Source organism: Globicephala melas, chromosome 2, assembly GCF_963455315.2.
Source record: "Globicephala melas chromosome 2, mGloMel1.2, whole genome shotgun sequence".
NCBI lineage: Eukaryota > Metazoa > Chordata > Mammalia > Artiodactyla > Delphinidae > Globicephala > Globicephala melas.
In genome coordinates this window covers 83,562,500-83,589,719 of record NC_083315.2, presented here as the reverse complement: position 1 = coordinate 83,589,719, position 27,220 = coordinate 83,562,500, and the positions used below count along the sequence as shown (strand labels likewise).

The 27,220-nt window shown below is 46.2% G+C and overlaps 1 protein-coding gene across 1 annotated transcript in view; it reads right to left on the bottom strand.

The window, feature by feature from the left end:
* The window catches only part of TNFAIP8L3 (TNF alpha induced protein 8 like 3), a 38,369-nt gene extending 14,009 nt beyond the window's left edge, over nt 1–24,360 (bottom strand). Inside the window, exon 1 of the mRNA XM_030842721.3 lies at nt 24,165–24,360. Coding sequence (XP_030698581.1) covers nt 24,165–24,216 — 52 coding nt within the window. The 5' untranslated portion in view covers nt 24,217–24,360. The remainder of the gene's footprint in view (nt 1–24,164) is intronic.
* Between the last annotated feature and the right edge of the window lie 2,860 nt (nt 24,361–27,220).

The following is a 27,220-nucleotide window of genomic DNA, read 5'->3' as shown; positions in this document are numbered from 1 at the left end:
ATAGGAAAGCAGATTCAGATCATTGTGACACCTTACACTGAGTAATTACACTTTAAAACCAGCATTTGATGATATTCAAGATGAAGACTCTTTTTTTTCATTTCAAAAAAATTTCCTGGGCCTTGAAATAACATCGTTTCAGGTGAAGTGAAGAAATGTTGGCAGGGTCAGCTGTAAGACCTTCCAGCTCATTATCTCATTTTGTTGTAGATGCCCCCAATCCACCCATCCATTCGCACTGAGGGATTCATAGTTCAATTAATAATCATGTCAGAGATAATGTTAACTACTGAGCACAGATTATGTACCTGAGGTAGTATATACTATGTATTTGATCCTCACAAGAGGTCTGCAAAAGAAAGACTGTAATAAGTCCCATTTTATAGATAAGGAAACTGAGGAACAGCAGATTTAAGTAATTCATTCAAAGCTACGAGGCTAGTAAGAGAGCTGCAGTTGAGTCAAATCAAATCTAGACAAAGCCTGCAATCCTTGCCTTCCTGCATCTGCTTTTAGAAGATTTTCCCTGGCTCCCTAATGACTGTGATTTCTCACTTATTTGAGACATTAATTATGCCTCAATTAAAATTCCTATCTAGCAACAAGATTTACATTTCATAATTTTTTTCTTAAATAAAAAAAAAGCCAGTCTTATGATGTGATAGAACAATACTACCTATTCATCAAAACGTGAAGGTAGATGTAGCTCTCATCTTTAGAGGGCATTCTATATATTTGAACAGAGTTGCGTGGTGGTTTTGTTTTTCATATTGATTTTACAGCTAGCTCTGAAAAGTGAATGAGTGATAATTTTACTTACCAGAGCTAACTGAAGCAGATACTTGAGAAGTCACTGGGGGGGCGGGGGGGGCAGGGTGAATCATCTCCAACTCAACAGGTTAATTATGGAGATCTGAGAGATATTTTTGTCTCACTGCAGTAGAAGAGCAATCATCACTAAAAACAACATCTACTTACATGATTTCTTTAAACAAAGCTTATTCATCCCCTCCCCCACTCTCTTTTGCATCTAAAAAAAACTAGTGTCTCTCTGAATAGTAGGTCATACTCAGGCATAATAAAATAAAAATAGAGTCTATGTATATAGTGCATTATGCACAGTAACTCATTGTATCCTTGCAACAACTTAACATACATGTACTAATATCACTACCACCACCACCATCATCATCATCATCATCATCATCAATTTACATCCAAGGAAACCACGCAAAGGGAGATTAAGCAGCTTGTTTAAAACTACCATTTAGGAAGTGGCAGAGCTCGATTCAGACCCAGGCAGACTGCCCCAGAGTCCCGTGCTTCAAGCCGCCACACTAAACTGCCATTCCTGAGGTGATAAACATCAATTAGTTTAAATGTGTTTTTGAATTATTGCCCATTTTAAGATGGAGATTGAGCTGTTTTTTTCCTCCGAAGAATTGTTTTAAAAAACCATGGGGCTTCCCTGGTGGCACAGTGGTTGGGAGTCCACCTGCCCATGCAGGGGACGCGGGTTCGTGCCCCGGTCCGGGAAGATCCCACATGCCGCAGAGTGGCTGGGCCCGTGAGCCATGGCTGCTGAGCCTGCGCGTCCGGAGCCTGTGCTCCGCAATGGGAGAGGCCACAAGAGTGAGAGGCCCGCGTACCGCAAAAAAATAAATAAATAAAAATAAATAAAAAATAAATAAAATAAAAAACCATGAAGTATTTCAAATATACAGACAAAACAGAAGATAATATAACAAACTCTACTTGTATGGCCACCACCCAGATGGAACAAATCTTAATATTCTGCCCTCAAAGACAGAGGCGGGGGTGAAGCCCTCTTTGTTTTCAACTCCCTTTCTTTTGTTTTCAACTCCCTTTCTTTCCCTTCTATCTCCTCAGATCTAATTGCACTTCAGAAGTCGAGGTGTCTTTTTGTCTCATCCATGTTTTTCTACGTTTGCCTCATGAGTATGCATGCATCAGCATTATATTGTTCAGAGTGTTTGTAAACTTCAGTTAAAGGTGTCACATTGCACAGATCCTTCTGCATCTCTTCATTCAACATCTTTCTTGCAAGATTTATCTAATTAGTCATTTCATTGCTTATATGAATATATTCTTTATCCATGTTTCCTATTGATGGACATTTACATTATTTTCACTTTTGTAAGCAAATAAGTCCACAGTCGTGTCTCCTTGTGCACACACACAATAGCCTCCCAGGTTCTATACCTAGAACACAACTTCCGAGTCCTGTAGCACAGCTGCCAATTGCTTCCAGCGAGATTGCACTAATTTTCACTCCCAGCAGCAGTGTGTGAGTTCCTGTGGATCTACTTCCTCATCAACACTTCAGATAGTCCACCTTTAAAATTTTTGCCAATTTGCTAAGTACAAAATGGTATCTTGTTTCAATATGCCTTTTCCTGATTGTTACTGAGATTCAATATATTTTTGTATATATTGAGCAGTCAGGTCTTTCTCATCTGTGAATTGCTTATTCATGTAGTCATTTCCCCCCTAATTGGATTGTATGTCTTTTTCTTGTTAATTTGTAGGAGGTTTTATGTATTACGGATTCTAATTCTTTGCTGATCACATGACTTGCAAAAATCTCCTCCCAGTCTGTAGCATTACCTTTTAACTTTATTTATCGTGTCTTTAACTGTATAGAAATTAAAATTTTTACTCTAGTTAAATTTAACTAATTTATCAGTCTTTCCCTTTATGGTTAGTGGTTTTTATATTTTGTGTTAAAAGAATCCTTTCCTGCCATGAGTTGATAAATGAGTCTTATATATTTTCCAAAAGTTTTAAGGTTTTGCTTTGCACATTGAGGTCTTTAATCTATCTGGAAATTATTTGGGGATGTTGTAGGAGGTACATTTTTCTCCTCATAATTTATTCAATGTATTGAATAGTTCATCCTTCTGCTACTGATCTGTTAGGCCACCTTTTTCTTAACAAGTTCCCTTATTGCATGGGTCTGAGTTTTTTACTTTATTCTATTGATCAATTTGTCTATTTCAGTACCAACACCACACTCTCCTAATTACTGTAACTCATAATAAGTCTTGATTGGCCATAGGGAAGTTCCCCCCATTTTATTCTTCTTGGAAATTATTTTGATTATTCTTTTTTTTTTTTTTTGCGGTACGCGGGCCTCTAACTGTTGTGGCCTCTCCCGTTGCGGAGCACAGGCTCCGGACGCGCAGGCTCAGTGGCCATGGCTCACGGGCCCAGCCACTCTGCGGCATGTGGGATCTTCCCGGACCGGGGCACGAACCCGTGTCCCCTGCATCGGCAGGCGGACTCTCAACCACTGCGCCACCAGGGAAGCCCTGTTTTGATTATTCTTGCCTTTACTCCTTCAACTGAATTTTTGGGTCATTTGACCAAATTCCATGAACACCTTGTATTAATCTGAGGTAAGCTGGTATCTTTATGATAGTAAGCTTCCCATCCATTAACATGATATATCTCTCCATTTAGTCAGAACATCTTCTCTGTTCTTCAATAATGTTTTATAGTCATCCCCATAAAGCTCTTGCATACCTTTCATTATTGTTACTTCTAGGTACCGAATAGTTTTGGTTGCTACTCTAAGTGTAATTTTTTTATCTTATAGTTTCTAAATGGTTATTAATGATGTATAGGAACCCAACTGATTCCTGTATATTTATCTCCAATTGAAAAATTTTGCTAAGTTCTGTTATTAGTCCTAACTTGCTTGGGTTTTTTAATGTGGACAACTACACTGCCTGCACAAAATGATTGTTTCCTTCTACCTCCCATTTCTTTTTCTTCCCTTATTGCACTGGTGGGAAACTCTAGTACAATGCTGAATAGTAAGGGTGCTATTTAGGATCCCTGTCTTGTTCTTGACTTAAACAGGGTTGCTTCTAAAATTTCCCCACCATGTATAATGTCTGCTGTAGATTTTTGATGGATACTACTTATTAAGTTAAGAAATCTTCCTTATGTTCCTAGTTTGCTAAGGCTTTTGTTTGTTTTAAGGTAAAAATGTGTATCAAATACTTTCTTTGTACCTACTGAGATGATTATATGGTTTATCTCTCTTAATATGTGAATTTAACCAGTTATTAAGAGACTTTTCATTTAAATCATCATTGCATTCCAAGGATAAGCCCTACTTGATCATGTATTTAATATACTGAAGAGTTCTATATTCGTAAATATCATATTCAGCATTTTGCAACTATGCTCAAAGGTGAGATTGGTCTATAAGTTTCTCCTAGTATAGTCCTTGTCTGATTTTGATGTCAGAGTAAACTAGCTTCATAAAATGGATTGGGTTGCTTTTTCTTTTTCTATTCTCTGAGACTGTATGTGTTAGACAAGGATTAACGGCTTTATGAAAGTTTAGTAAAATGCGTCCACAAAGCCACTTGTGACACCAAGTAGCCACTCTTTAGAGCTTAAAATCTAAAATCTTAATCTAAAATCTTTAGATTTTTATTTCTTTCCCTAGAGCATCTACAAAGTAGGTAGTCACTCTGAATGGTATATCACTCTCAGGAATAGATAATTCCTGAGAATTGTCTCAGGAATTGAGATAATTCTGAGAATCTATGCCAGTAGATGCATATCTAGTAGATATGCATCTACTGGCATAATTTAAAAAAAATTATTTTTGGCTGCGTTGGGTCTTCGTTGCTGTGTGTGGCCTTTCTCTAGTTGTGGCAAGCAGGGGCTACTCTTCCTTGCGGTGCGCGGGCTTCTCATTGTGGTTGCTTCTCTTGTTGTGGAGCACAGGCTCTAGGCGCACGGGCTTCAGTAGTTGTGGAACGTGGGCTCAGCAGTTGTGGCTTGCGGGCTCTAGAGCGCAGGCTCAGTAGTTGTGGTGCACAGGCTTAGTTGCTCCGCAGCATGTGGGATCTTCCCAGACCAGGGCTCAAACCCGTGTCCCCTGCACTGGCAGGCAGATTCTTAACCACTGTGCCACCAGGGAAGCCCTGCTGGCATAATTTTAAATACCATTCTCCTTGTTTTATTTTAAGAGGGGAAACTGAGGAGCTATTTCTCAAAATATTTTCTTTCTTTAATAAGTTTATTATAAAAACTGATACATGAGCACTGAGAACAGTCAGAAAACACAGATAAGCTAAAGGAAAAAAATGAATATGCCATGATCCCACCATGCACCATGGTTAGCATGTATATATTCTTCCAAATACTCTCCCAGGCATATGCACTTTAATATTCACAAACATGGGATCAATGAACACTATTTTCTAATCTGCATTTTCAGTCAACACTCTGTGGATATCTTTCTTTGTCAATAAATGGATTATATCATCATCTTGATGATATAATTTCCTCTCCCAATTCTCCCATTTCCTCTCCCAATCCTCTCCTGATAGACTTTAATTTGTTCCCAGGTTTTGCTATAAAGGGTCTGGGGACAGTAACGAATAACCCAGCACCAGTCTGCATGTAGGGGTAAAGGGTGTCCAAAGGTTTCTCTTGGCATATGGCAGTATTCCCTCCTAATGCTCCTTCCTGAGCCAGGAGGTGGCAGGTGATGCTGAGAGGGAGCCCCACAGACAGACCCCTTGGTTCCACCTACCCCCATCCCAGCCCTCCCACCAGAGGCCTGCTTGTCCATGTCAGTCAGAAGTCATATTGAAATCAGAAGCCAAAGGGCGGCTCACCCCTTCACAAGGATGGCTGTGCCCTAGCCCAACTCGCTAAAGATAGTCAGACAGATGAAAGCCAAATAGTACCAGCAGGGCCTCTCATGCCCACAGGTGAATCCAATGGACCCTTGCCTAGGTAGAAGGGGCATAGCCACAGCTTGTCTGTTCCAGCTGAAGGCCTCCTCCCACTGTGAGCCCATGGCCATCCCTCACATCCTTCTTCCCGGGGACAGTGGCCCTCGCACCCGACTCCAGCACAGTCCTTTCCCCATGCTGCTGCACTGTGACTGGTGCTGAGTTCTCACAGGACCAATGCTCGGGGGACTTGTGAACCCTCACAACTAGGGCCGTGTCCACCCAGTAGAAGTAGTCCAATAAATGTCTGTTAAATGAATGACTGAATGAATGATTTTCTCAGGCTTTGAGGCCCAGTCTGTCTGTTCAGGATACATACTGGAATGAGGTGTGTATTCACAAAATGTAGACTGAACCGAACACACTAAAAAAAAAAAATGTACTGAACTCAGCATGAGGTCCGTCCCTTGCCTTTCACACAGAGCTGACTGTGCCCCACAAGCAGCAGCATCACCTGGGGGCCGAGATGCATCACCCCACCCCACCCTCAGTGCTCAATTCCATCAGGAACGCTCTCTCCATGGCAGCAGCATCCATCCCTCCTGCCACCCCCGGAGCCTCCCCATTCATGTCCCTTCATGCTTACAAGCTATTTCAAAACTCAGGGGCTGTTGGGGATCAGAATAGCACAGGCCATGTCTGTCTCTCTGGGTGATCCTCTCTCTCTGTTGGCAGATCTCAAACTGTTCACTATGGCAGGTGCTCAAAAACTCAAGCTCAGGCCACCAGACTGCTAACAAGGATGCCAGCAGGATGCTGAATTCAGAGCCGTGGGAGGATGCCAACTTGGTAATACGTGAAATTAGTAAATAGACTGATGCAATAAAAATGTCAGTCTTTGGAATTCTCCAATTTGGGGATAGATATAAAGCCTAAAAAGTTTTTTAAAAAATAGCAGGCAATAAAATGGAACAAACTCTAATCTATATTTGCAGAAAATATAGCCTGAGACAGTGGGTATTTAAGCCTAAAGAACTGAGGCTCTTGGAAGGTACTGTAATTAGATTAATACAGTAATATGTTAACCCTCAGTTTAGCTTTAAAAAAAAGATAAACAGTTAGCTGTACTAGGGAGGTTGAAACACATGAGGGAGAGGAAACCAGAAGGTACTTCTGGATGGGAGATGATTTGGCAGCCAGCAGTATGCCTTGCTCAATGTTCTACTTAATTTCTTTTTAGTGAAGTAAGAATTTTGTACAATGACATTTTTGGATTTCAGTCAGTATGAGAGTGAAAAAACAGGAAAGGGGCATATGTAATATATCACTTATAACACCCCTTACCTGTATTCTGTAGTAACTGTTTTTTGTTGTTCTTGTTGTTCATGCATCTGAGATCTGAGACGTGAGTAAGACACAGTTTGGATATCCACTGGTGCCACGGTCGTATCTGGCCCAGTTTGCAAATGGGAGGTGGGGTGGCGGATAGCTTGCTCTCCTGCAAGGTACCCTGAGGTTGGGCTCCTTAGTTCTGCTGGAAGCCTTCCTCTGATGGAACTACTCTGAATAGGGGAGTAGCTGTGGAAACTTGCCTCTCTGGAAGTTGCCCATAAATGTGTCTTTCTCTGAGGCTTCCTTTCTAAATTAAACTTTCCTCATACTTGTCTCAAAGGCAGTAAAAGCTTCCAAATAAAATTCTTTATACTTCATGGTAATATAAGACAATACCACCAAAAACTTTCACCGTTTCAAATCAAGTCACTGGGTGCAGTCACTCTAAGATGCTGATAATGGCTGTCCTGGGGAGTCAGGATGCCAGGGCTGTGGCCATGGAGTCGATCCCCAAGTATGGGGAAAAACCCCAATACAGGGAAAACCGGAGAGCCAACCCCTGGTCCTGACTCTCACCACTGAGCCCACAGCAGGGGGTGAAGGAGCCCAGCACCCAGGCCCGCCCCTGCTGCCCCCCAGGGCGCTCACTGTGTGTGCTGGGCCCAAGTCTTCACCTTCCTGGTATCTTCGTCTATTAGGGAGTTGGACTAGATGATTCCGCTAATTTGTTTTATATTCTCAATTTAATAATAACCTCTTCTGAGGAAGAGGTTAAACTCAGAAACTGAGTTTTTAAGTCCATTAAAAAAAACAAAACAAAAAAAACCCACACTGGGTATTCATGAGATGAGAGCCCATGTCAGTGGGACGGATTCTCAGCTTTCCTTCTCTCACACTGATTTCCCTCCAGCCACCAAACTCTCTCCCAGCTCTGCAAATGCCAGTGCGTCAGCAATGGAATGCCTCCTGCTTTTCCCTCCTTCTGAAAGCCTGGGGCATTGACCTTGGAGCCTCCATCTTTCCTTTTCTTTGGCTTTCCTCCAAAATGCATCCCCCCCACCCCCTGGCTTCCTGGGGCCCTTGACTCCTCTGTCAGACGTCAGCCTGTGCTTGCCACAGAGCAGCGGTCAGCAGGCTCTCCCCAAGGCTTCTCCCTGTGCTGACCTCAGCACCCAAAGACCAAGTTGCAGATGGCCAGCCCCAGCAGGCTGCCCTGTGCTGATGCAGCTGCATACAGGAGTTGTATCCAAAACCCTAGGACCAGTTCTTCTCATCAGGACTCACATCCCTGTTATCCCACTTCACTGCCCCCAAGAGAAAGTAGCTCATCCTTTTCCTGGTCTCACCCATTGCTTGGTGCATGTTCTCTCCAGATCCAAGCACCCCTTGCTGTCCTCTTTCCCACCCCTCCCCTGAGCCCTCCCTCTATCCAGAACAAATTCTCTACTTGGGGCCTGTTCAAGGACCTCCCACCTGGTGTCACCTCTTTGTTCACTGCAAGTTCCAGGAGCGGGGAACCTGGACTGCTGTGTCCACCATGGTGTCCCTGGCACATAGAAGGAGCTCAATAATATTTAGATTTAAACCTCAAAACCCAACACTGACTGGTCAGCCCAGGAAGTGATGTCATGGGGAAAAGAATGGGGATTGAGGAGAGGAGAGCCTGAGGGCCCAGGAAGAGGCCTGAGGAGGGACAGCCACAGTAGGACAGAGGAACTGTGGTCTTGTCCTTCCCTGGCTTTCACCCCAAACTCAATGGCAATGGCTCTCACAAGGTCACCGAGTGCCTTCTAATTGTCCATGAGGAGTGTTTGGAAACATGGGAAGACATTTTTGTTGTCACAGCACGTGAGTGGAGGGTTCTACAGGCATTAGTGGGCGGGGCCAGATATGCTAACTATCCTGTAATTTCTGGGACAGGGAATGCCAGCAGCACCCCGAGACACACACCTGGGTCCTTGGCTCACCTGACCTCTAGTGGCACTCGAACCTCCCTCATTCTCTGCTTTCCTGATCTCCCCTCTTGGTCCTTCTCAGCCTTTGCCAGGACTCCTTTTCCTCTGTCCATGCCTGAGGTCTAGGTGTTCTGAGTTTACTCAAGGCCCTCTTCTCTCTTGCCACGCACTGTCCCTGAGTGTGAGATGTCACCGCTTGCCCACCCCCACAGGTTACTGCTTGCCAGACCTCTCCACCTAGATTCCCACAGACCTCTCACCCTCCACATGCTCAAAACTTCCCTCATCCCCTTTCTCCCACTCCCCCTGCACCCTCCTCCTTGCATTATATGTGGCCCTGCCACCTGCCCAGTGTCTGGACAAGAACCTGGGGGCCATCTTTGCCTTCTTTCTCTCTCACCTCCCACATCTAATGGGGCATCAGACTGTCAATTCAGCCTCCTTCACATCTTCAATTGTATCCGCCTTTCTCTGTCTCACTGATACCACCTTAGTACTGACCCTCATCATTTCTCACCTGAATGATTGTCCATCTCCTCACTTACCTCTCTACTGCAGCTTCCATTCTAATTTCCACACTGGGAATGAGAACTGGCTTTGATGATGCTACTCCACCAGAGAGAACACTGACTGGCTTCCCATGACCTTGAAGACAAAGTCCAGACACTTGAGCATGGCATGCTGGTTGCTGAGCTGATAATCTATCTTCTGTTCATCTCTCCAGCTTCATCCTCTACAAACTCTGAGCTTCTGACTTCAGGCCACACATAGGTGTCACCTGTCCTGCTCTGTTATGCCTGGGTCCCCTCTGCACCTGTGCATATTCTGTTCCCCTGTGCTTGGACATCGGCTCCCCCCTCACCCTCCAGGGCTCCCTTGAAGGACTTCTGACCTCTGAGGGACTTTTCTCTGCAACCACCTTTCCCTCTGGTATATTCTTATCACCATGGAGAGCAATCATCCATTGGCTGGATGAGTGACTTTATATCTCACCAGTCTGTGAACTCCTTGAGGGCAGGAATCATGATTTATTCATTGCTGCAACTTTAGCCAGGTATTGAAACATAGAGACTGTTGCATGAACGAATGGCTAACAGTCTTGACATTTTATTGAAATGCACTCACACTCATGTCAGGAAAAATAATGATAACTGGAGCTGGCGGGGCCTCGGGACACTGACGCCTACTTCCTCCACTCAGGGGCCTGAGGTTGCCCCACTGTGCCCCTTCCCCACCTGGGCATGGTCGCCCTGGGCTGACCAGTCACTTTTCTTTTTCATTTTATTTTTAAAAACTTATTTTCAAAGTAATATTACATTATTTAAAAAGGTACATTATTTAAAAAGTCAAACCATTCTATAAGGCTTATAACAAAATGCAGCATCCTCTGGCCCACTTCTGATGCTGGCTCTTTGGAGGCAAAACACTTTAAATTATTTTAGCTGTTGCAACTAATAATTACCTCTACATATTTAAATTACATGCTTATACTGTTAGTTCTTGATTTTATTTGCTTTTAACTTCCTATTAAGGAAGGTGAGAATTTAGCTCTCTTCTCCATTCATTTCTCCTTCCACCTTCCGATTTGATTCTATTTCAATATTTGGTTAAATCAAACTTCAGTGATTACATTACTGGGATTGAGATGCCATTCATAGCTGAGTCATGTATGTTCTATAACTTCCATGACTGCATTTCCTTTCTTATTCATCTTGTTCTCCCAGGCGTTAAGCACTGCCTTGTTTTTCTTTTGATTAGTTTTCTATCTAATTCACTCTCAAAATTCTTAGCAGAATATAAGGTTCTTCTCAAAAGGTTCAAACACATCAACTAATCTACCACTTCAGTCTTCTTTTTTGGAGACTCTTCTGGGAGCGCTTTGTGCTCTGGCGCAAATCTGGGTGCATTTCCCTCTAAGCCTGCTCCAGGCTCTCAGCCTGGTTCTCCCTTCCTCCTTCATCCCTTCTCTCCTGTTTCCATCTCCTGCTTCTTGGGTCTTACGGCTTCCTCTTTCTTAACTTGCTCTCCATTTCAGTGGAACACTTTGTCCAGCACAGGCATCAGCAAACTACCTTAAAGGGCTAGAGAATAAAGGGCCCAAAGTATCAAAAGGTACCTATAAAACCATTTATAATGTAACCATTAAAAAAAGTAAAAATGCTTTTAGCTTGTTGGACATACAAAAGCAGGGAACAGGCTTGACTGGGCCTGGGAGCCTCAGTTGGCTGACTCCTGACCTGGCAGCTCCCTGAGGAAGGGAACACGGTAAGGTAATTTTTTTGAGATCTAACTTATCATACAATGACTTTAGTCCAGGGGTCCCTAATCCCCTGGTACCAGTCCATGGTCTGTTAGGAACCAGGCCGCACACCAGGAAGTGAGCGGCAGGCGAGTGAGCGAAGCTTCATCTGTATTTACAGCCGCTCCCCATCGCTCGCATTATCGCCTGAGCTCCGCCTTCTGTCAGATCAGCGGTGGCATTAGATTCTCATAGGACCGTGAACCCTACTGTGAACTATGGGTGTGAAGGATCTAGGTTGTGTGCTCCTTAGGAGAATCTAATGCCTGATGATCTGAGGTGGAGCTGAGGCAGTGATGCTAGGGCTGGGGAGCAGCTGCAAATACAGATTATCATTAGCAGAGAGGTCTGACTGCACAGAGACCATAATAAATCAATTGCTTGCAGGCTCACAGCAAAACCCTATCAGTGAGCTAGTGGGAAGTAGCTGCATGGCACAGGGAGATCAGCTCAGTGCTCTGAGACCACCTAGAGGGGTGGGATAAGGAGGGTGGGAGGGAGATGCAAGGGGGAGGCGATATGGGGATGTACATATGCATATAGCTGATTCATTTTGTTATACAGCAGAAACTAACACAACATTGTAAAGCAATTATACTCCAATAAAGATGTTTAAAAAAAAACCCAAAACCCTATCAGTGAGTGGCAAGTGAAAACAAGCTCAGGGCTCCCACTGATTCTGCATTATGGTGAGTTGTATAATTATTTCATTATATATTACAAGGTAATAATAATAGAAATAAAGTGCACAATAAATGTAATGCGCTTGAATCATCCCGAAACCATCCTCCCCCCGACCCCCACCAGGTCCGTGGAAAAATTGTCTTCCACAAAACCGGTCCCTGATGCCAAAATGTTGGGGACTGCTGCTGTAGTCTAGCCGCACACTTGACTGATGGTTTGACTGGGTTCAGGACTCTACATCACCAGTCATTCACCTTGAGAATTCAAAGACACTGCACCATTGTTGTTTAGCCCTCGGTGTTGCTATTTGGAAAACTAGTGCGTTAAGGGCCTGGTTTTTCTCTCTGGAAGCTTAAAGATCTTCGCTTCATGACAAGTCTCCACTCACAAGCCATACTTCTCCATCTCCAAGTTTCCACTGCCTTAGTCCCTCTAGCACCCAGGAGGGCTCGTGCGATGGGTGGGGGGACCAAGGCAGAGGAAATGGAGAGGAGCACCTGGGTGCGAGGGGCTGCAGGGGAGGGAGGCACCAAGGATGAGGCAGGGAGATCTGGGGCCAGGGAGACGGGCTGGAAGGGAAGTCAGGAGAAGGACTTGCTCCTGGGGTGGAGGTCAGAGGTCAGAGGGCCCCTGCTGGAAGCCAGCTTTTCTCAAAGTTTTGTACTCTTTAATATTAAAAGGGGCTACTATCCGGGTGGAGAGGCCCAAGAAGGCCGGGGCAGCTGTGACTGGCAGACCTGCTGCAGGCCAAGTGACCCTCAAGAGCATGGGCCTGGCCTACAGCCCCTTGCCCCTCTGGCTTCCCTGCCACATGACCCAACCCCCTGACCAGCTGCATTTAGTCCTTGCCTGGCCTGCATCCTGCCTGTATGACAGTCTCGGCCCCTAATGATCACCAACCTTCACCCCTCTTCAGGCTTGGCTCAGACCTCAGCCACTCTCTTGGGTTACAACAATATGGCAGAGCTATATTTATGTGGAGAGGTTTTTTTTTTTTTAAATAACAAAAATGAAACAAAGAAAACCAAGGATGGTTGGAACTAGACTTCTTCATGCATCAGCATCAGCCCATCACTGACTTGCCTCCTGGGGTGAAGGGAAAGCTGGGTGACAACTCTCTAGAGATAATGCCTGGGTGCTTACTACACCTGCTGGTCTTAGGATGTACCATCCATCATTCTCGACATAAACACCTGCTTTCTGTAAGAATTTACTCCTATCTCAATTATTCTGCCTCTCACATCCTCTTATCTCTCCCTTAAAAATCACAGTGGTCATATTCACCCACTTGCCATTAATAAGACAATATGGCTGCTTAATAAGGAAACTCATACTGCTTTCCTCTTGAAGATTAAGAAAGTGATTTTTTTTTTTTAATGGAAGGAAGAACTTTTCTGGAAGGGTTGAAAATGCATAGTTAATATATATTATGTTTTTAAATCTGAAAAGGGGTAAAATAATTATATTTTATAATATAAATCAAGAAAGTAAAGATAGGGCTTCCCTGGTGGCGCAGTGGTTGAGAGTCCGCCTGCCGATGCAGGGGACACGGGTTCGTGCCCCAGTCCGGGAAGATCCCACATGCCTTGGATTGGCTGGGCCCGTGAGCCATGGCCGCTGAGCCTGCGCGTCCGGAGCCTGTGCTCCGCAATGGAGAGGCCACAGCAGTGAGAGGCCCACGTACCGCAAAAAAAAAAAAAGTAAAGATAGACAAAATCCTGGCTGATGGGGAAAATCAATCATTAAGGGTGCTTGGGGCTAATTTAAAACTAGGTTAGAAACTCTGATAAATGTGAGTCTAAAGGGTGAGCACTTCTGTTTTCTACAAGCTTCCTGACTGGGCTACCCCTATTTGATGGACTAGAGTAAAATAAGGTGGAGACAGGGAGGCAGTGAGGAATACCGGGACCATGATATCTCTTATCTTCAGCTCCAAGATGCACAAGAAATCCTCAATACATTTTCTTTTTTTAAAATTGAAGTATAGTTAATTTACCATGTTGTGTTAGTTTCAGGTGTACAGCAAAGTGATTCAGTTACAGATATTCTTTTTCAGATTCTTTTCCATTATAGGTTATTACAAGACCTCAATACATTTCTGTCTAATTCCTTCAGAAATAGATACATATAATATTATCATATAGCTTTTTTTTTTTTAAAGGAATTTTATTTATTTATTTATGGCTGCATCAGGTCTTAGTTGTGGCATGCAGGATCTTCATTGAGGCCCGTGGGATCTTTCGTTGCAATGTGCGGGCTCTTTGTTACGGTGTGCGGGTTCTTCGTTAAGGTGCACGGGCTCCTCTCTGGTTGTGGCGTGCGGGTTTTTTCTTTTCTCTAGTTGTAGCACATGGGCTCTGTAGTTGTGGCGCATGGGCTCCAGAGCGCATGGGCTCTGTAGTTTGCAGCATGTGGGCTCTCTAGTTGAGGGGTGTGAGCTCCGTAGTTGTGGCATGTGGGCTTAGGTGCCCCGCGGCATGTGGGATCTTAGTTCCCTGACCAGGGATTGAAACCCCATCCCCTGCATTGGAAGGCGATTCTTTACCACTGGGCCACCAGGGAAGTCCCTCATATAACTTTTCAATAATGAGTTTTTTGGGAAAGACCAAACTTGGGGGTGGCAGACCAATACCTACTAAAAGCAAATAATCCTGTTATAACAGAATTTTAAATGCCCCCCTCTTTTTTTTTTAATTGTAAAAGTAATAAAGACACAAAATCAATGTGTAGATGAACAAGTGGAAAGTGAAAGTCATTCATGTTTGGGATGGGGGTCAGGGAGGGAGTGAGCGTCAGGGATGCCAGCTACACACACTGCTGGTCAGTGAGCAACAGTAAGGCCACAGTCTAGAGCCAAAATGGCGGCGTCAGCAAGCTCACCCAGCAGGTCTGTTTGGCCGGTGAGGCTCTGGTGAAGGCTCTGGCCCCGGGAAGGCTCTGGCCCCGGGAAGGGCTCTGGCCCCGGGAAGGGCCTGGTGTGGGCCTGTAGTGTCTGACCTCTGGGCAGCTGTGCTGGGAGGGAGAAAGCTCAGGAGAGGAAAAGGGGGGAGGGGTGTCAAGAACACAGTGGAAGGTGTCAGAAGGAAACATAGCAGGGGTCCCTTAGATATCCCAACACCCAGAATAACTCCGATCCTTTTAAAAAATTATATATGTTTTGGGGGAACGATAGAGGAGCCAGAGTGTGTGGGCTCCAATTCTGGTTCTGATGCTGCCTGGCAGTGTAGCCAATGTTCTTAGTGTCCCCAAGTAAATATTTCAGAAGGGGGACTCTTGTTTTCTTACAAAACCCCTTCTTCCCCAAATAAAGGTCTCTTGCATCTTTTCAGGATTGCTTTTGGACGACATTCTTCTGGAAAAGCACATCTATTCTTAGGGCTCAATCTGATTTTCCTCTTTGTACTATTTTCACATATTCTACCATGAGCTTGCATTCCTTTTGTGGAAAATAAATGTTACTAAAAAACAATACGTAAGAGACACCACTAAAAACTCAAACCCCAGTTGTCCAGCTCAGAATCTCAAGTTCTCTTCATTGCACTACAGTCTCATCTTCGAGTTTTCTCTTGCCCTTGAATCCAACTGGTCACCCTGTCCTAGGGATTCTGTATCTGGAATGATTCTAAATGCTGGAGTGGAAAAAGTACTTTAGGACTCAACCCAAGTACACTCTGATAGAGGGAACATTTGTTTGTCTTTGCACCTCTCTTGACTCTGCTTCTCAACCCTTCTCTCCTCTTGTGGTTTGCCACATTCACCACCCATCAGGTTCCCAGGACCCTAGACATGAACGTGGCTGCAGGGTCCTCCCAGGACCTTCTCTCTCTGACAGCTGCTTTGTGCTGCTCCCCTCATCTTTCCTCCCAAACCAACCCTCACCAGCCCCTGTTCTGGAGCCTGTGACAGCCCATCCTTGCCCATGTGTTATTGGGCCACTGCAGGCAACGTCTGCAGCTTAAAGCAGGGCTTTCTGGAGATCTAATGTCCTAACCTACCAGAAGGAGGCTAATGAAGGAACTTAACGGTCTGAGGGCCCTGTGGGAGCTGGTGGGGGATGTAAAGGAACCTGGTGGCATCCATCGATCTAACTACATAGTCTACCTGGTAAAGAGCACTGTTTTTGGAGTTAGTTAGACTGGCTTCATATCCACTGAGAAGCTGCACATCCCTGAGCAAATTACTTAATCTCTCTGTGCCTCAGTTTCCTGGTCTATAAAATGGGGTTATTTATAGTACCTAGCCCAGAAGGTCTATAGAAGGCTTAAATACCATATAAACAGTTAACCCAGTCTGAAATACATTGTATGTGCTTAATTAATAGAAAATTAAATAAAAATTCAAAACATCATTATTATTTTACATTCAGTACTAGCCCTCTGGGGCTGGACTCTGGCTGGTAAAGACTATCCTCACAATTTCTCATCTTGTTTGAAATGTGCACAACTTCTTAAACCTAGTTTCTCTACCTTGTAACCTGAACCCCAGCCTTCTCTCCCTGACTTTCTTAACGTTACTCCAAGGAACCAGACTCAAACGTGGTAGGAAAGCTGCTGCAGAGGCCAGCAGACAGCCCCCATCACTTCCCTCCCATATTATTCACTGAAAATCTGTTTACCTTCCCAGCATAACTCCCAGGCCCCGAATCAGGGATGCAGGACATGTGTGCTCACCAGAACAACCTTTTACAGAATTTCCTCCTGCACATGAAACTGGATGCCTCTACCATACAGATATCAACTGGGAGTCTCCATGAAGCTACGCATCACCAAAATGCTTCCTTTCGGGGCTAGAATAGTTTCCCGGAAAGCGTATTTTACTTTCCAGAAGACAACCTAGAAGCTAGTGGCTGCTGCTGTGGTTTTTCAACTGTTTAAACCAGTATTTGGATACCACCAAAGTGTCTCCTTTTTTTTTCCTGGAGAACTGAATTACAAAATACTGGTTTCTATTAGGGTGTGTCTAGCACTTTCTGTGCTGCCAAGCCTTCCATGTTTATAGTCTGCACACTAGATTTTCCATGAACAGGCTCAAATTTATTCCCAGGCAATGATGTTTAGGAAACCCAATATGTACGTGAAGATTGTTCTAAAGCAGTTTCAGAATTTGTGTTATGCAGTTGCCTAAAAAGAGCATGTCTGATGTATAAAAAAATAATATATTTTGGAGGCATGTCTTAATATATGTTGGGGAAAAGGTACTCACTCTCATATGTTTTCTTGGATTGAGGTATCACAGGAAACTTATTTTTTATATTCTTCTTCTCTATCCTTTATTTCTATACTTGTACAGAATACAGCCCAAACACCCACCTACACAGGCATTTTACAGAAAGAGTTGGAAGCCAAGTGACTGAAAAACAAAACAAAATTATGTATATAGGGTCTTTAAAGAGATTTACATGTGAATTCAAATGGGAGCCAATGGTAACTCTGTAGGACAATGAACCAGTTAGAGAAAAGTGCTAATGGGAAGTGTGACTATGATTTGGTTTTGATGAGAAATAAAACGGCAGGCGCCGTGTTTTTAGAGAAAAATAAAGTAGGAAATAGAGCTTTACATTTACACACACATTCTGTCTCCAGCTCCCAGAAACTTACATGCTGGCCACAATCACTGCAACATCCAGTGTTATGTTTTGAGCAGGTCCGCCCTCTCCTCTCTTTTAGCCCTCTAAGGGGGCCCCACTGCTCCAGGCCATGCTTCTCACAGGCTCCTGTCCTTGCCACCTCCTCTGTTTCCCCTGACTTGCTCTTCTCCCCCATCTAAATCCTTCACTCCTTCCAGGCGATCCTCAAGGCCCATCTCCTCCATGAAGCCTCCCCACCAGAACCCCAAGCCACGATGCCCCGTGCTCCAAAACCGACACTGTTTATTGCTGATGCCGCCCAGTCTTGCAGATTCCTTTTGGGTGGGTGTTTTCTCTCCCTTTGGCTGCAAGCCTCTTGAGGGCGGGGCCACATCTAATTCCATTTCGGTGTACTACCATAGCACCTCCACACACTGAACACAAAACAGAGGATCAGCCAATATCTGTTGGATCTGTGAGGTCTAAAATGGCTAATTCCATCTGGCTATCTAAATTGCCCTAATGAGGTCTAGATAATGTTTATAGCTCAACAACTATCCCCTGAACTCTGCCCGTATGCAGGGCTGCCATCCATCATGAAACATCCCTGAGGAACTTTGGAGGCCATCTGTGGTGAATGCACGATGTACGATGTACGTACGGCCCAGGTTCCCTTCCGGAATGAAGGACTAAGCACTTCACAAGCTGCTGGTAGTGATGTCTGCAGACAGCCCTCAGCTGAAGGGAACAGCTTCGCCCAAGATGCAGGGATGGCATGAATCTAATTAATGACTAATCATTATGTCAGGGGATATAAAGCCCTGGCCCCTCACCCCAATTCAGTTCTTTTTTCTTTTTATTTTAATATTTATTTATTTGGCTGCACTGGGTCTTAGTTTCGGCACATGGGATCTTTAGTTGTAGCATGTGGGATCTAGTTCCCTGACCAGGGATCAAACCTGGGCCCCCTGCATTGGGAGTGTGGAGTGTTAACCACTGTACCACCAGGGAAGTCCCCCAACTCAGTTCTGAAGGGTTTTCCAGCTCCAGAGCTCGAGGCTATTATTGGGTCTGCATTGCAGCTCAGCTTCTCACTCTGCCCAGTCTGGCATCCCTCCCCTCCCTTTCTCTTTCCCAGGTATTGATCCCAAGAGCATCCCCAAATAAACACACTGCATGCTAACCTCCATCTCAGAGTCTGCTTCCTGGGGAACCAAGCTACAACATCATCTATACATCCGTCCATCTATCTAGCCAGCCAGCCAGCCAGCAACCTACCACTGTGTTTAGGGCACGCAGGTGGTGTTTGTGGGTGCTGATACAGGTGAAAAAGACCCAGTCTTTACCCAGTCTTTACCTCCTTAGGGAGCGAAGGCCAGTACAAGAGATGAGACATGTACAGGAATAACTGTGAAGCACACAGTGGAAAGTGGATGGTGTCAAGAGAGAACATATAAACAGAGACACTGCCAGGGTATAATCCCAGGGCAAGGGGGTGAGAGTCTTCTGGCACTGGCTTAAGATGTGGCCATCGGTATATGCTTCCTATCTCCCTATCTGATCCCAAGCCCTGGAGACAGGATGGACTATGTCCTTATCTCTCTTTGCACTTCCCATACTTCCCAACACACAGTCCCAGACAGTGCAAGAAATCTTAAAACACTGAAGCAAAACACTGAAGGACAGCGTTGGCAGTTCTACTTTATAGGACAGGTTTCTGGCTGCCTGTCTGGCCTTTTAGTGCAGAGTTCTCAGGAGGCTCCTCAAGATGCTCATTCATTTATTATGTCCATAAAACCTTGGGAACATGAAAGCACAAGACAAGGCCCTGACCCTCAAAACAGCCCACTATGTGGATGAGGCAGAGGCCCCTGAAAATGTCCACAGATAAGAACAAGACCTGGGACTATGACTAATAGCCAAGTAGTACATCATCCCTAGGTGGTCCCTGCCCTTGGTCGGCCAGTCCATCAATCGTCAAAGGTTACTCTGTCAGTTGACAAAGGTTACTGAATAGCCTCCATGAATAACCCAACAATGAGAATCAACAAACTCCAGAACCTCATGATCCTCCAAAACCAATGCCCCAGCATAATTTACTGTCTACAGGGGAAAAGCACCTTTAAGAAAATTTAAGTAACCACTATTAAGTGTCTGATGGAAAGAAAAGAAGCACTGGCAGGGTGGGGAAGCCAGTCTCCTGCATTTCCCTGCTTCAGCCCAACTCAACATGCCAGTCCCCTTCCACTGTCCCTCTCCTTTTACTGCTTTTGTACAATCTGTCACCAACTTCTGTTGTTTGTTTCTCTGAAATGGCATTTGCATCCTTCCTCTTCTGCCTCGCTTAGTGCTACCATCGCCTCCGATTGTGTGGCCACGAAGCTCCAAGCCTAGGCCATCCCTGCACTTCATGTCTGTCTGATGTGGCTTCTGAAAACCCAGATCTCAGTCGGTCATGTCTCTGCTCTACTATCAGCTCAACGGGGGCTCCTTCGGCACCATCAGGTACTAGTTATTAAGACCCCCTGTTGTCAGTGGCTCTCCCTACACTCACCTAACTTTACTTCCCAGTACTCCTTAGTATATGTCCTCCACTCCAGTCACCTCCCTGTTTATCTGTGCCTTTGCTCAATGGTGTCTGACTTCTGAAACGCCTTGTCTCCTCTTGGCCAACTATTGAATCCTACCCACTCCTTGCCACTGTGTTCACAAGGACCAAGCTTAGGACCGAGGCGATGGGAAAGACAGGAAGGACAAAGTCAGCGGCCTGCTGTTTTCCTACTTCTTTTATTATTTTGAAGTTTCCCTACCACATCCTGATTCCATCACACAGAAATGCTTTTCTGTAGCACCTACCCAGCCACAGGGATGCTCCATCAGCTTGACTGCCCCAGACCACCTAGCTCTGGGTGGAAGGAGCTTGTCATCTTGAGCTGGGTAGACTATCTCTGTCTTATAAGTCAGAAAGGGAAAAAGCTGACACTGGTAATGTTTACTTGCTTGTTATTTCCTAGGAAAGACTCAAATCATTGCTGAGTTAATACACCAAGCTCTAGGATTTCTGAGAGATGGATGGTGGGTTTGTCAAAGGAGAGACTGCCAAGTTGGGTCTCTGGAAAGAATCCAGTGTTCCATAAACCCTGTCTCTTTCCTTATCATAGAAAGAACCATAAAATGACAGAAAGGCAGAGGAGAGCTGCAGGCAGCAGAATGACTTAGAAGCACCATCCTGTGCTTCCTGAAAAACAGAAAATGCAGATTAAGACAAATCTCATCCATACACACCCCCTTTACTTCCTATGCAGGGTATTGCTTGATGAGAGAGCTGCACAGCAGATACTGGGGAGCTCTTTGGAAAAGTCTCTTGAAAGGGGTACAGTAAAGAGTAGGTGGTGCTCAGAGATTTCCTCACTCTGCCAATTTTTGACTGGGAAGGCTACGACATGGGCAAAAATGGAGAGGAGAATGGTGAGTACCTCCTGTTTCTCCTGTTACCTTGAAGGGAAAAGGTGCACCAGTGTGTGGGGGGCAATTAACGCCTCTTCTTCTATTGGAAGTGGCATGAAAGTGGCTAATCTCCAGGTTATCAGGTGGACTGGGTAAGGCCACCTTCTCTACTTTGTGCAAGTTTCTCTAGAGCTGAAAGAAAAGGATGGTGAAAGCAGTAGTTTTGAATGTTCCCATCTTTATGACTTCAGCTGGAAGATGATGTGCATGAGAAGACATACCTTAAAAATAACTTCCCCCAAACAAAGGGGGGGGGCGGGTGGGGAATGAGAGAGTGAAAAGGATAAAATTCAAAACAAATCTCCTTAGGCAGTTACATTAATGTGATAATAACGACAATAATACTAATTTTTTCACACATGCCTAGTGATTTACATTTTACAAAGCTCTGGGGTATATTATTTAGCAGTATTCTTACAACATAATCCAATCAGGTGATAAAAATAGCAGCTGCCATTTACTGAATGATTACCAGGAGGAACACTTTTCATGTGTTATTTAATCCTCACATCCCCCCCCCCCGCTTGTACTATTGTTTCCCCATTTTACAGAGGGGGAAACTGAGGTTTAGAGATGTTAAGTAACTTGCCCGTGAGGTAGAGATTGAGACCTGAGTCTTTCTGATTCCAGAGTCCAGGCTCAGGACCTTAATAAGGTCTGTCTTATGGCAGGGCTTTTTCATAAGTTCAGGAAGGGGAGGGCACTGAGGAGGAAGCAGCCCTTCATCTTCTCTCCCTGTGAGGTAGGTACACACAGACACACACATTAATACTCCGAGAGATCCCACTTCCTCTGCTGTGCTTCTCAGTTATAAACCCATCCAGCTTGCACAGATACAGGTCCACAGATGAATGTCATGTTACTTACAGGGACAATGGTCAACTCCTATGGATAATTTAACCAGTATCTGAAGCTGCAACAGGAGTTTCCATTTGATAGGATGCAGCCATAGCAAGGCGATGAATTAGCAACTAGTTTTGAAGCTTTGTCACGAAGAATACTTTAAGACTGAAAATAATGAGGGAGACTGAATGCCATTTAGCAGAATGGCTTGTGACATTCAAATAAATGTTCAACTTGAGATTCAAGCACAGAGAGGAAGAAGAAATGACTGTAGAAAACAGTAAGGCACAAACAAATGGTGACAGCTCAGAGAGCTGGCTGCCCTATTCTTCATCAGACCCATCTGACCTCAGTAGTCACAACTGCTGTTAGTTGTGCAGAGGTCTTCTGACACAAACACACATGAACACCCTGGGATACTCCTTGCTGGGCAGGCTGTGGGGAGAAGCAACTGGACTGTTAAGAACTCCTTCCCTCCCCTTTCATCCAAGTACCAACTCTTCTGAGTGTCTCCTGCCCCCCCCCTTCCCCTCCCCTCCTCTTTCTCAAAGCCTCCTCCTCCCCTTCTCCATCAACTGGCATGAAAGATCTGAGGGTGAGAGTAGGGAGAGCATGTTAGTTCCTCCGATTTTGAGAGAGTAAAGTGTCAGTGTCAATGTACTCACTCCCCCTCCTTTTGAGCTCTAGAGATATACTTAGATAGACACAAAACACCCACTGGAACTTTTAAATGATGTGAAGAGATCCACAAGCCACCTGTGAAACAAGATCTTGGTGCTTCACAGTCACAGGAACATACAGGTTCGAGAAGGGCTCATGTTTATTACTTATGTCCACACATACCTACACAAAGCAGGTGGCCCTTGCACACACACAGGCATCCTCACACACGGGCATCTTGACGATGCCATCTTTCTTTTTCTCCATCCTCATCTCTTCCCACCCAACTGTAGGTGTTGTCCACAGCCACCCTGTGAGAGGCTGAGGGGTATGATGCAGTATAAAGGGAGTCACTCCGCCCTTGGCTACTCCCTGGCTCTGATTCGTGGGTAAGCCACTTAGCCTTTCTGAATCTTTGTAAAATGGAGATAACAACCACCTGGCTAGGTGCTGTGAAGATAAAGGAGAATAGTATACGTAGGGCCCTTGGTACAGCTCCTGGCGCTGTCCCACCTGGTTCCTGAGCCTGCCTTCCTACACCCACACCTGGGCTGACGGTGCCTCCGGTCACCCGGTCCCCACCCTCAGGACACTGGCCTGACACTGGGAAGACTGGGGACTAGTCCGGGCCCTCAGGCCTGTACCAGGAGGGTTCCAGCTCTCAGGTCACAGGTCTGCTGGCCAGGGCTAGCCTGCAGGGCCACGAGGGCGTGGGGAGCCACGGTCACGTGGGAGGGCCATAGGTCTCCCGCCCGTGGACCTGCAGGAGGCGGGCAGAGCGGGCTGGTGGAGGGGGGCAGAGCCCGCGGTTAAGTCGACCCAAGGCTGTGGGTGGCTTCCTCCTGTTGCTCAGTATCAGGGAGAGGAGGGGGAGGACATTCATTATTTCCTAAGTAAGCGTCCACCCGTCGCTTCGATAACTATCGATTGTGAAAAGCTGGCGGCGTCCCTTAAAGGCGAAGCCGGAACCCCGCGCGCCGCCGCCGCGTCTGTCTTCCCGGACCCTTCGTGGGGACCTCCTCCGCGCATGCAGGGCAGCGATGGGCCAACGCTTCTGCATCGGCTCATCTAGCAGCTTCGGGAACCGCAACCACGAGCTGTGGTTTGACTCCTGCCCGCCCACCCGCGGGGGCCTTTCCTTCCCAGAGCGTCGTGTCACGCCCTCGGAGCGGGTCACCTGTTCCGCAGCGTCCCTGGCGCCCGGGGTTCGAGGAGCCGGCCGGCGCTCGGAAAGTTATTTCCAAAAGCAGATATGCAGCAACCCTCGCTGCAGCAAACTACAGGACGCGGAATACCCGAACCCTGCCCCACCGCCAGCAGCCCGGCGACCGGAGCCCGCTGCCGGAGTCCCGCAGCGCCGAGAGCCACCCGCAAATGCACCTACTCTCCCTCCAGCGCCCGAGTGCAATGGGGAGAAAGCCCCAAAGCAAACTCACAGCGCAGAGCCATCCCAGTCCCGGCCCGGAAAGGATCGGGCTGCTGGGGATCGGCCTCCCGCCTGGCCGCTCCGAGAAATACTCGCGATTTCCCGCCCCGGCCTCCCCTCCTGTCTGCCCCAGCCTTCCCGGCTGGGCTGCTGCGACCCCTCGTACCTGCGGCGGTCCCGGGCTCGCCCTCGCTCTGCTCGCCGGAATCCGAATCCATGCTGCCGGCCGGGCGTCCACAGACCCCCGCCCGTCCGCGGAGCGCACGGGACCGGCCGGCGTCCGGACTCGGGCTGCCGCGTCGCACTCCGGCCGGGCAGTGCGCTGCGGCTGCGGCCGCGGCCGGGGGGCCGCTCGGCAGAGGCTAGCGCCACCCGCGCCCCGTTCCCCGCTCCCCGAGCCCGCCGGCCGGTGCCTGCTTGCCAGGCGAGCGCGGGGCGGAGGGTGGGGTGCGCCGGGAGAGCGCGGGGAGGAGGGCGGGGAGGCGCTAGTGGGGAGGAGCAGGAGCGTCCGGCGCCCCGCGCGCTCCAGCCTGGGGTTAAATACCCGGGGGGCGGTGCCGCTCCTCCACCCGCGCCCCCATCGGGCGCCCGGAGTCCTGAACTTGTGGAGCCGGGCGAGGTCGTGCGAGCCGGCGAGGCTGAGCCCCTTCCCTTGGAAGTGGCCAAGTTTGGAGAAGTTTTAGGTGAAAAAACGCCTCTACCCAAGTAGGAAAAGGGGAGGTTTAGAGTGGGCGTGCTGGGGCTGCCCGGGTTCGAGTCTAACTCCACAGTTCGGAGACCTTGGCCGAGTGACTTAAGTTCTCTGTGCCCGTTTCCTCACCTGGAAAATGGAGACAATCAGAGTTCCCTTTTGTCCGGGAGGTTGTGAGGGGAGTATATAAATTATGCGTTTGAGGGGCCGAGAGCAGGGCCTGGCACTTAGCGAGGAAGTAAACGACGCGCGGAGGCAACGCTGACGCTGGTGGTTCTTCTCCCGGCGCGGGCGGGGGCGGGCAGGTTGGGCAAGCCGCTGTGGGGCGGGTTCCAGGACGGGGAGCCCTCGCGGGCGTCCCAGGCAGGACCGCCCTGCTGCCGGTCAAGGAGCCAGGCCACTTCCCGGCCCCGACTCAGGGGCAAGAACGGATTTTAAAACCTTTAGTTTGTCTTTAACACAGAGTGCTAATCTTTCTCAATATCCCCTCCTTCCACTTTCTAAAAAAAGAGAGAGAGAGAAGCGGCTGTATATTTATTTAGTAATTAAGAGACTAAACTAGGGGGGAAATGCACGGAGCAGTAAGGCCTGAGGGGATCCTTTGTTGTTAATTCGTGATTATCCACGCAGTCTTATTTTCTCCCTGAATTATCAGCTGCAACACTTACATAACCTTAGCCTGGCTTCTCAACATACAAATTGTGGGCAGAGAATACAAACACACTTTGTTGACCTGCGCAAAATGAAATTGGGAAGAGAAAAGTCTACCAAAAAGCGCCGTTTATTGTTTCCTGTGTGCACCCATTTAATCTCTAGAACGACCTAGTGAGGAATTTACGTCGAATGATTTGAAAATGCTTTTTTGGAGGTCAAAAATGGTTGAAAGTTGGCAGTTTCGTAGAATTTAACCTATATTGTTATCTCCATTTTGAGATGTGGAAGCTGAGTCTCAGGGTAGATAACTTTCCTGTGGTCTCAGGTCCAGTATGTGGGTGAGTTGGGCCTTGAAATCTGGTCTGATGTGCGGACCTGCTACTGACCGCTACGGTATAGTGTCACAAGTGTGTTTGGCCTCTTGGCTCCCTGAAGTCTACCTCCTTTGGTGAAGGTATGGGTTTCTCAGAGTGCACATACAGCTCTCCTTTGTGTTCTCAGAAAACGTTTTTTGGATGGCCAAACTCATGGACTTTAGCTGGTAAAAGTTGGATGGATTGGAAGGGTCAGAAGAACCCCACGCTAGAAGTGTGATCTTGGACAAATGGCTTGACCTCCCTCAGTTTCCTCAGGTGATGGCATCTCCTTCATAGGGTGGTTGTAAGGAAGTGAATGAAATAATGAGTGTGGAATTTAGTACCCAATGCCTGGCACACAGTTGATGTTTGATAAATGGAAAGAATGTTCTTAGAGCTAATGGGTCCCATTTAGAAAAACAAAATATTTTAAAAGCACATATTTAAGTGAAAAGAAAAAAGTAGCAGCAACATTTGGATAAAAGTTGACACTCAAAAAACAAATAGCTGGGATCATTTTAAAAGTTTGGCATCATAGCTTTGTAGTCTTGAGGAAAAACAACGATGATAGCGTCAGAGAACAGAGCGTATTGGATTGAAAAGTCATCCAGCTTCCTCTAAGAAGTTGTTGCCTAGGTTCAACAACAGGAAATGTGAAACTTTCTCTGTTCGCTTAGACCTCCTTTCCTGGCACTTGATGGAAGCGTTTTTGTTTTTGTTTGTTTGTGTGTTTGTTTTAATGGACAAGTGGTCTGGGTTGAAGACAGAAATACCACTGAGACATCTGTGTATCCCAGAGAAAACAGGGAAGCTCACTACTGGAACTTGATCAACAGTAAACAAAGTACTGGGAGTGCAGTTCACAATACAGATATGTCCATCAGTCATCAGATCTTTACTGAGTACGAAGTACACTTTAGACCAGAGATAAAATTCTGTGGGCAGAGGGAGGGAGAGGGCTAGTCACAGTGCTCCTGAAAAGTCTATGAGGTGAGTCTTTAATAAACAACACCTATTCATTTATCTGTCCCTGTGTTCAGTCATAGAATATTTCTGCAAAAGGAGGCAGACGTAGAATGAAAAATTGAATGTGGAATTAAACAATGGAGAAGAGACATCCAAACTAAATAAGATCTCCATTCCAATTTCCTATGATATTCAATCTGTTGTCATGGGATAGCAAGACAAAGGGAAATGACTGCTGGCACGCATGTGTGTTTAATGAAGAACATTAGTGGAACATACCTTATCTGTCCTCCCAGTGTGGAAAAATCTGTATAAGAGAAGGAAGTCCTTAAAATAGTATCCCACGGCCGTCACCCCCATGAAAACAGTGAAATCTGAGGTGGTGAATCTCCTTTACAAACCAATCCTAGTATATTTCTTTAAAAGAAAGAAAGAAAGAGAAAGCTCTTAGAAAAGAGGAAAGGACTTCTGTAGTTCCTCTGTGTATTTTTAGAAGAATGGCATTGCTTTGCAGACTTGAATCTAGGGTCTGAGGGTTATAAACTGCTTTCCTCA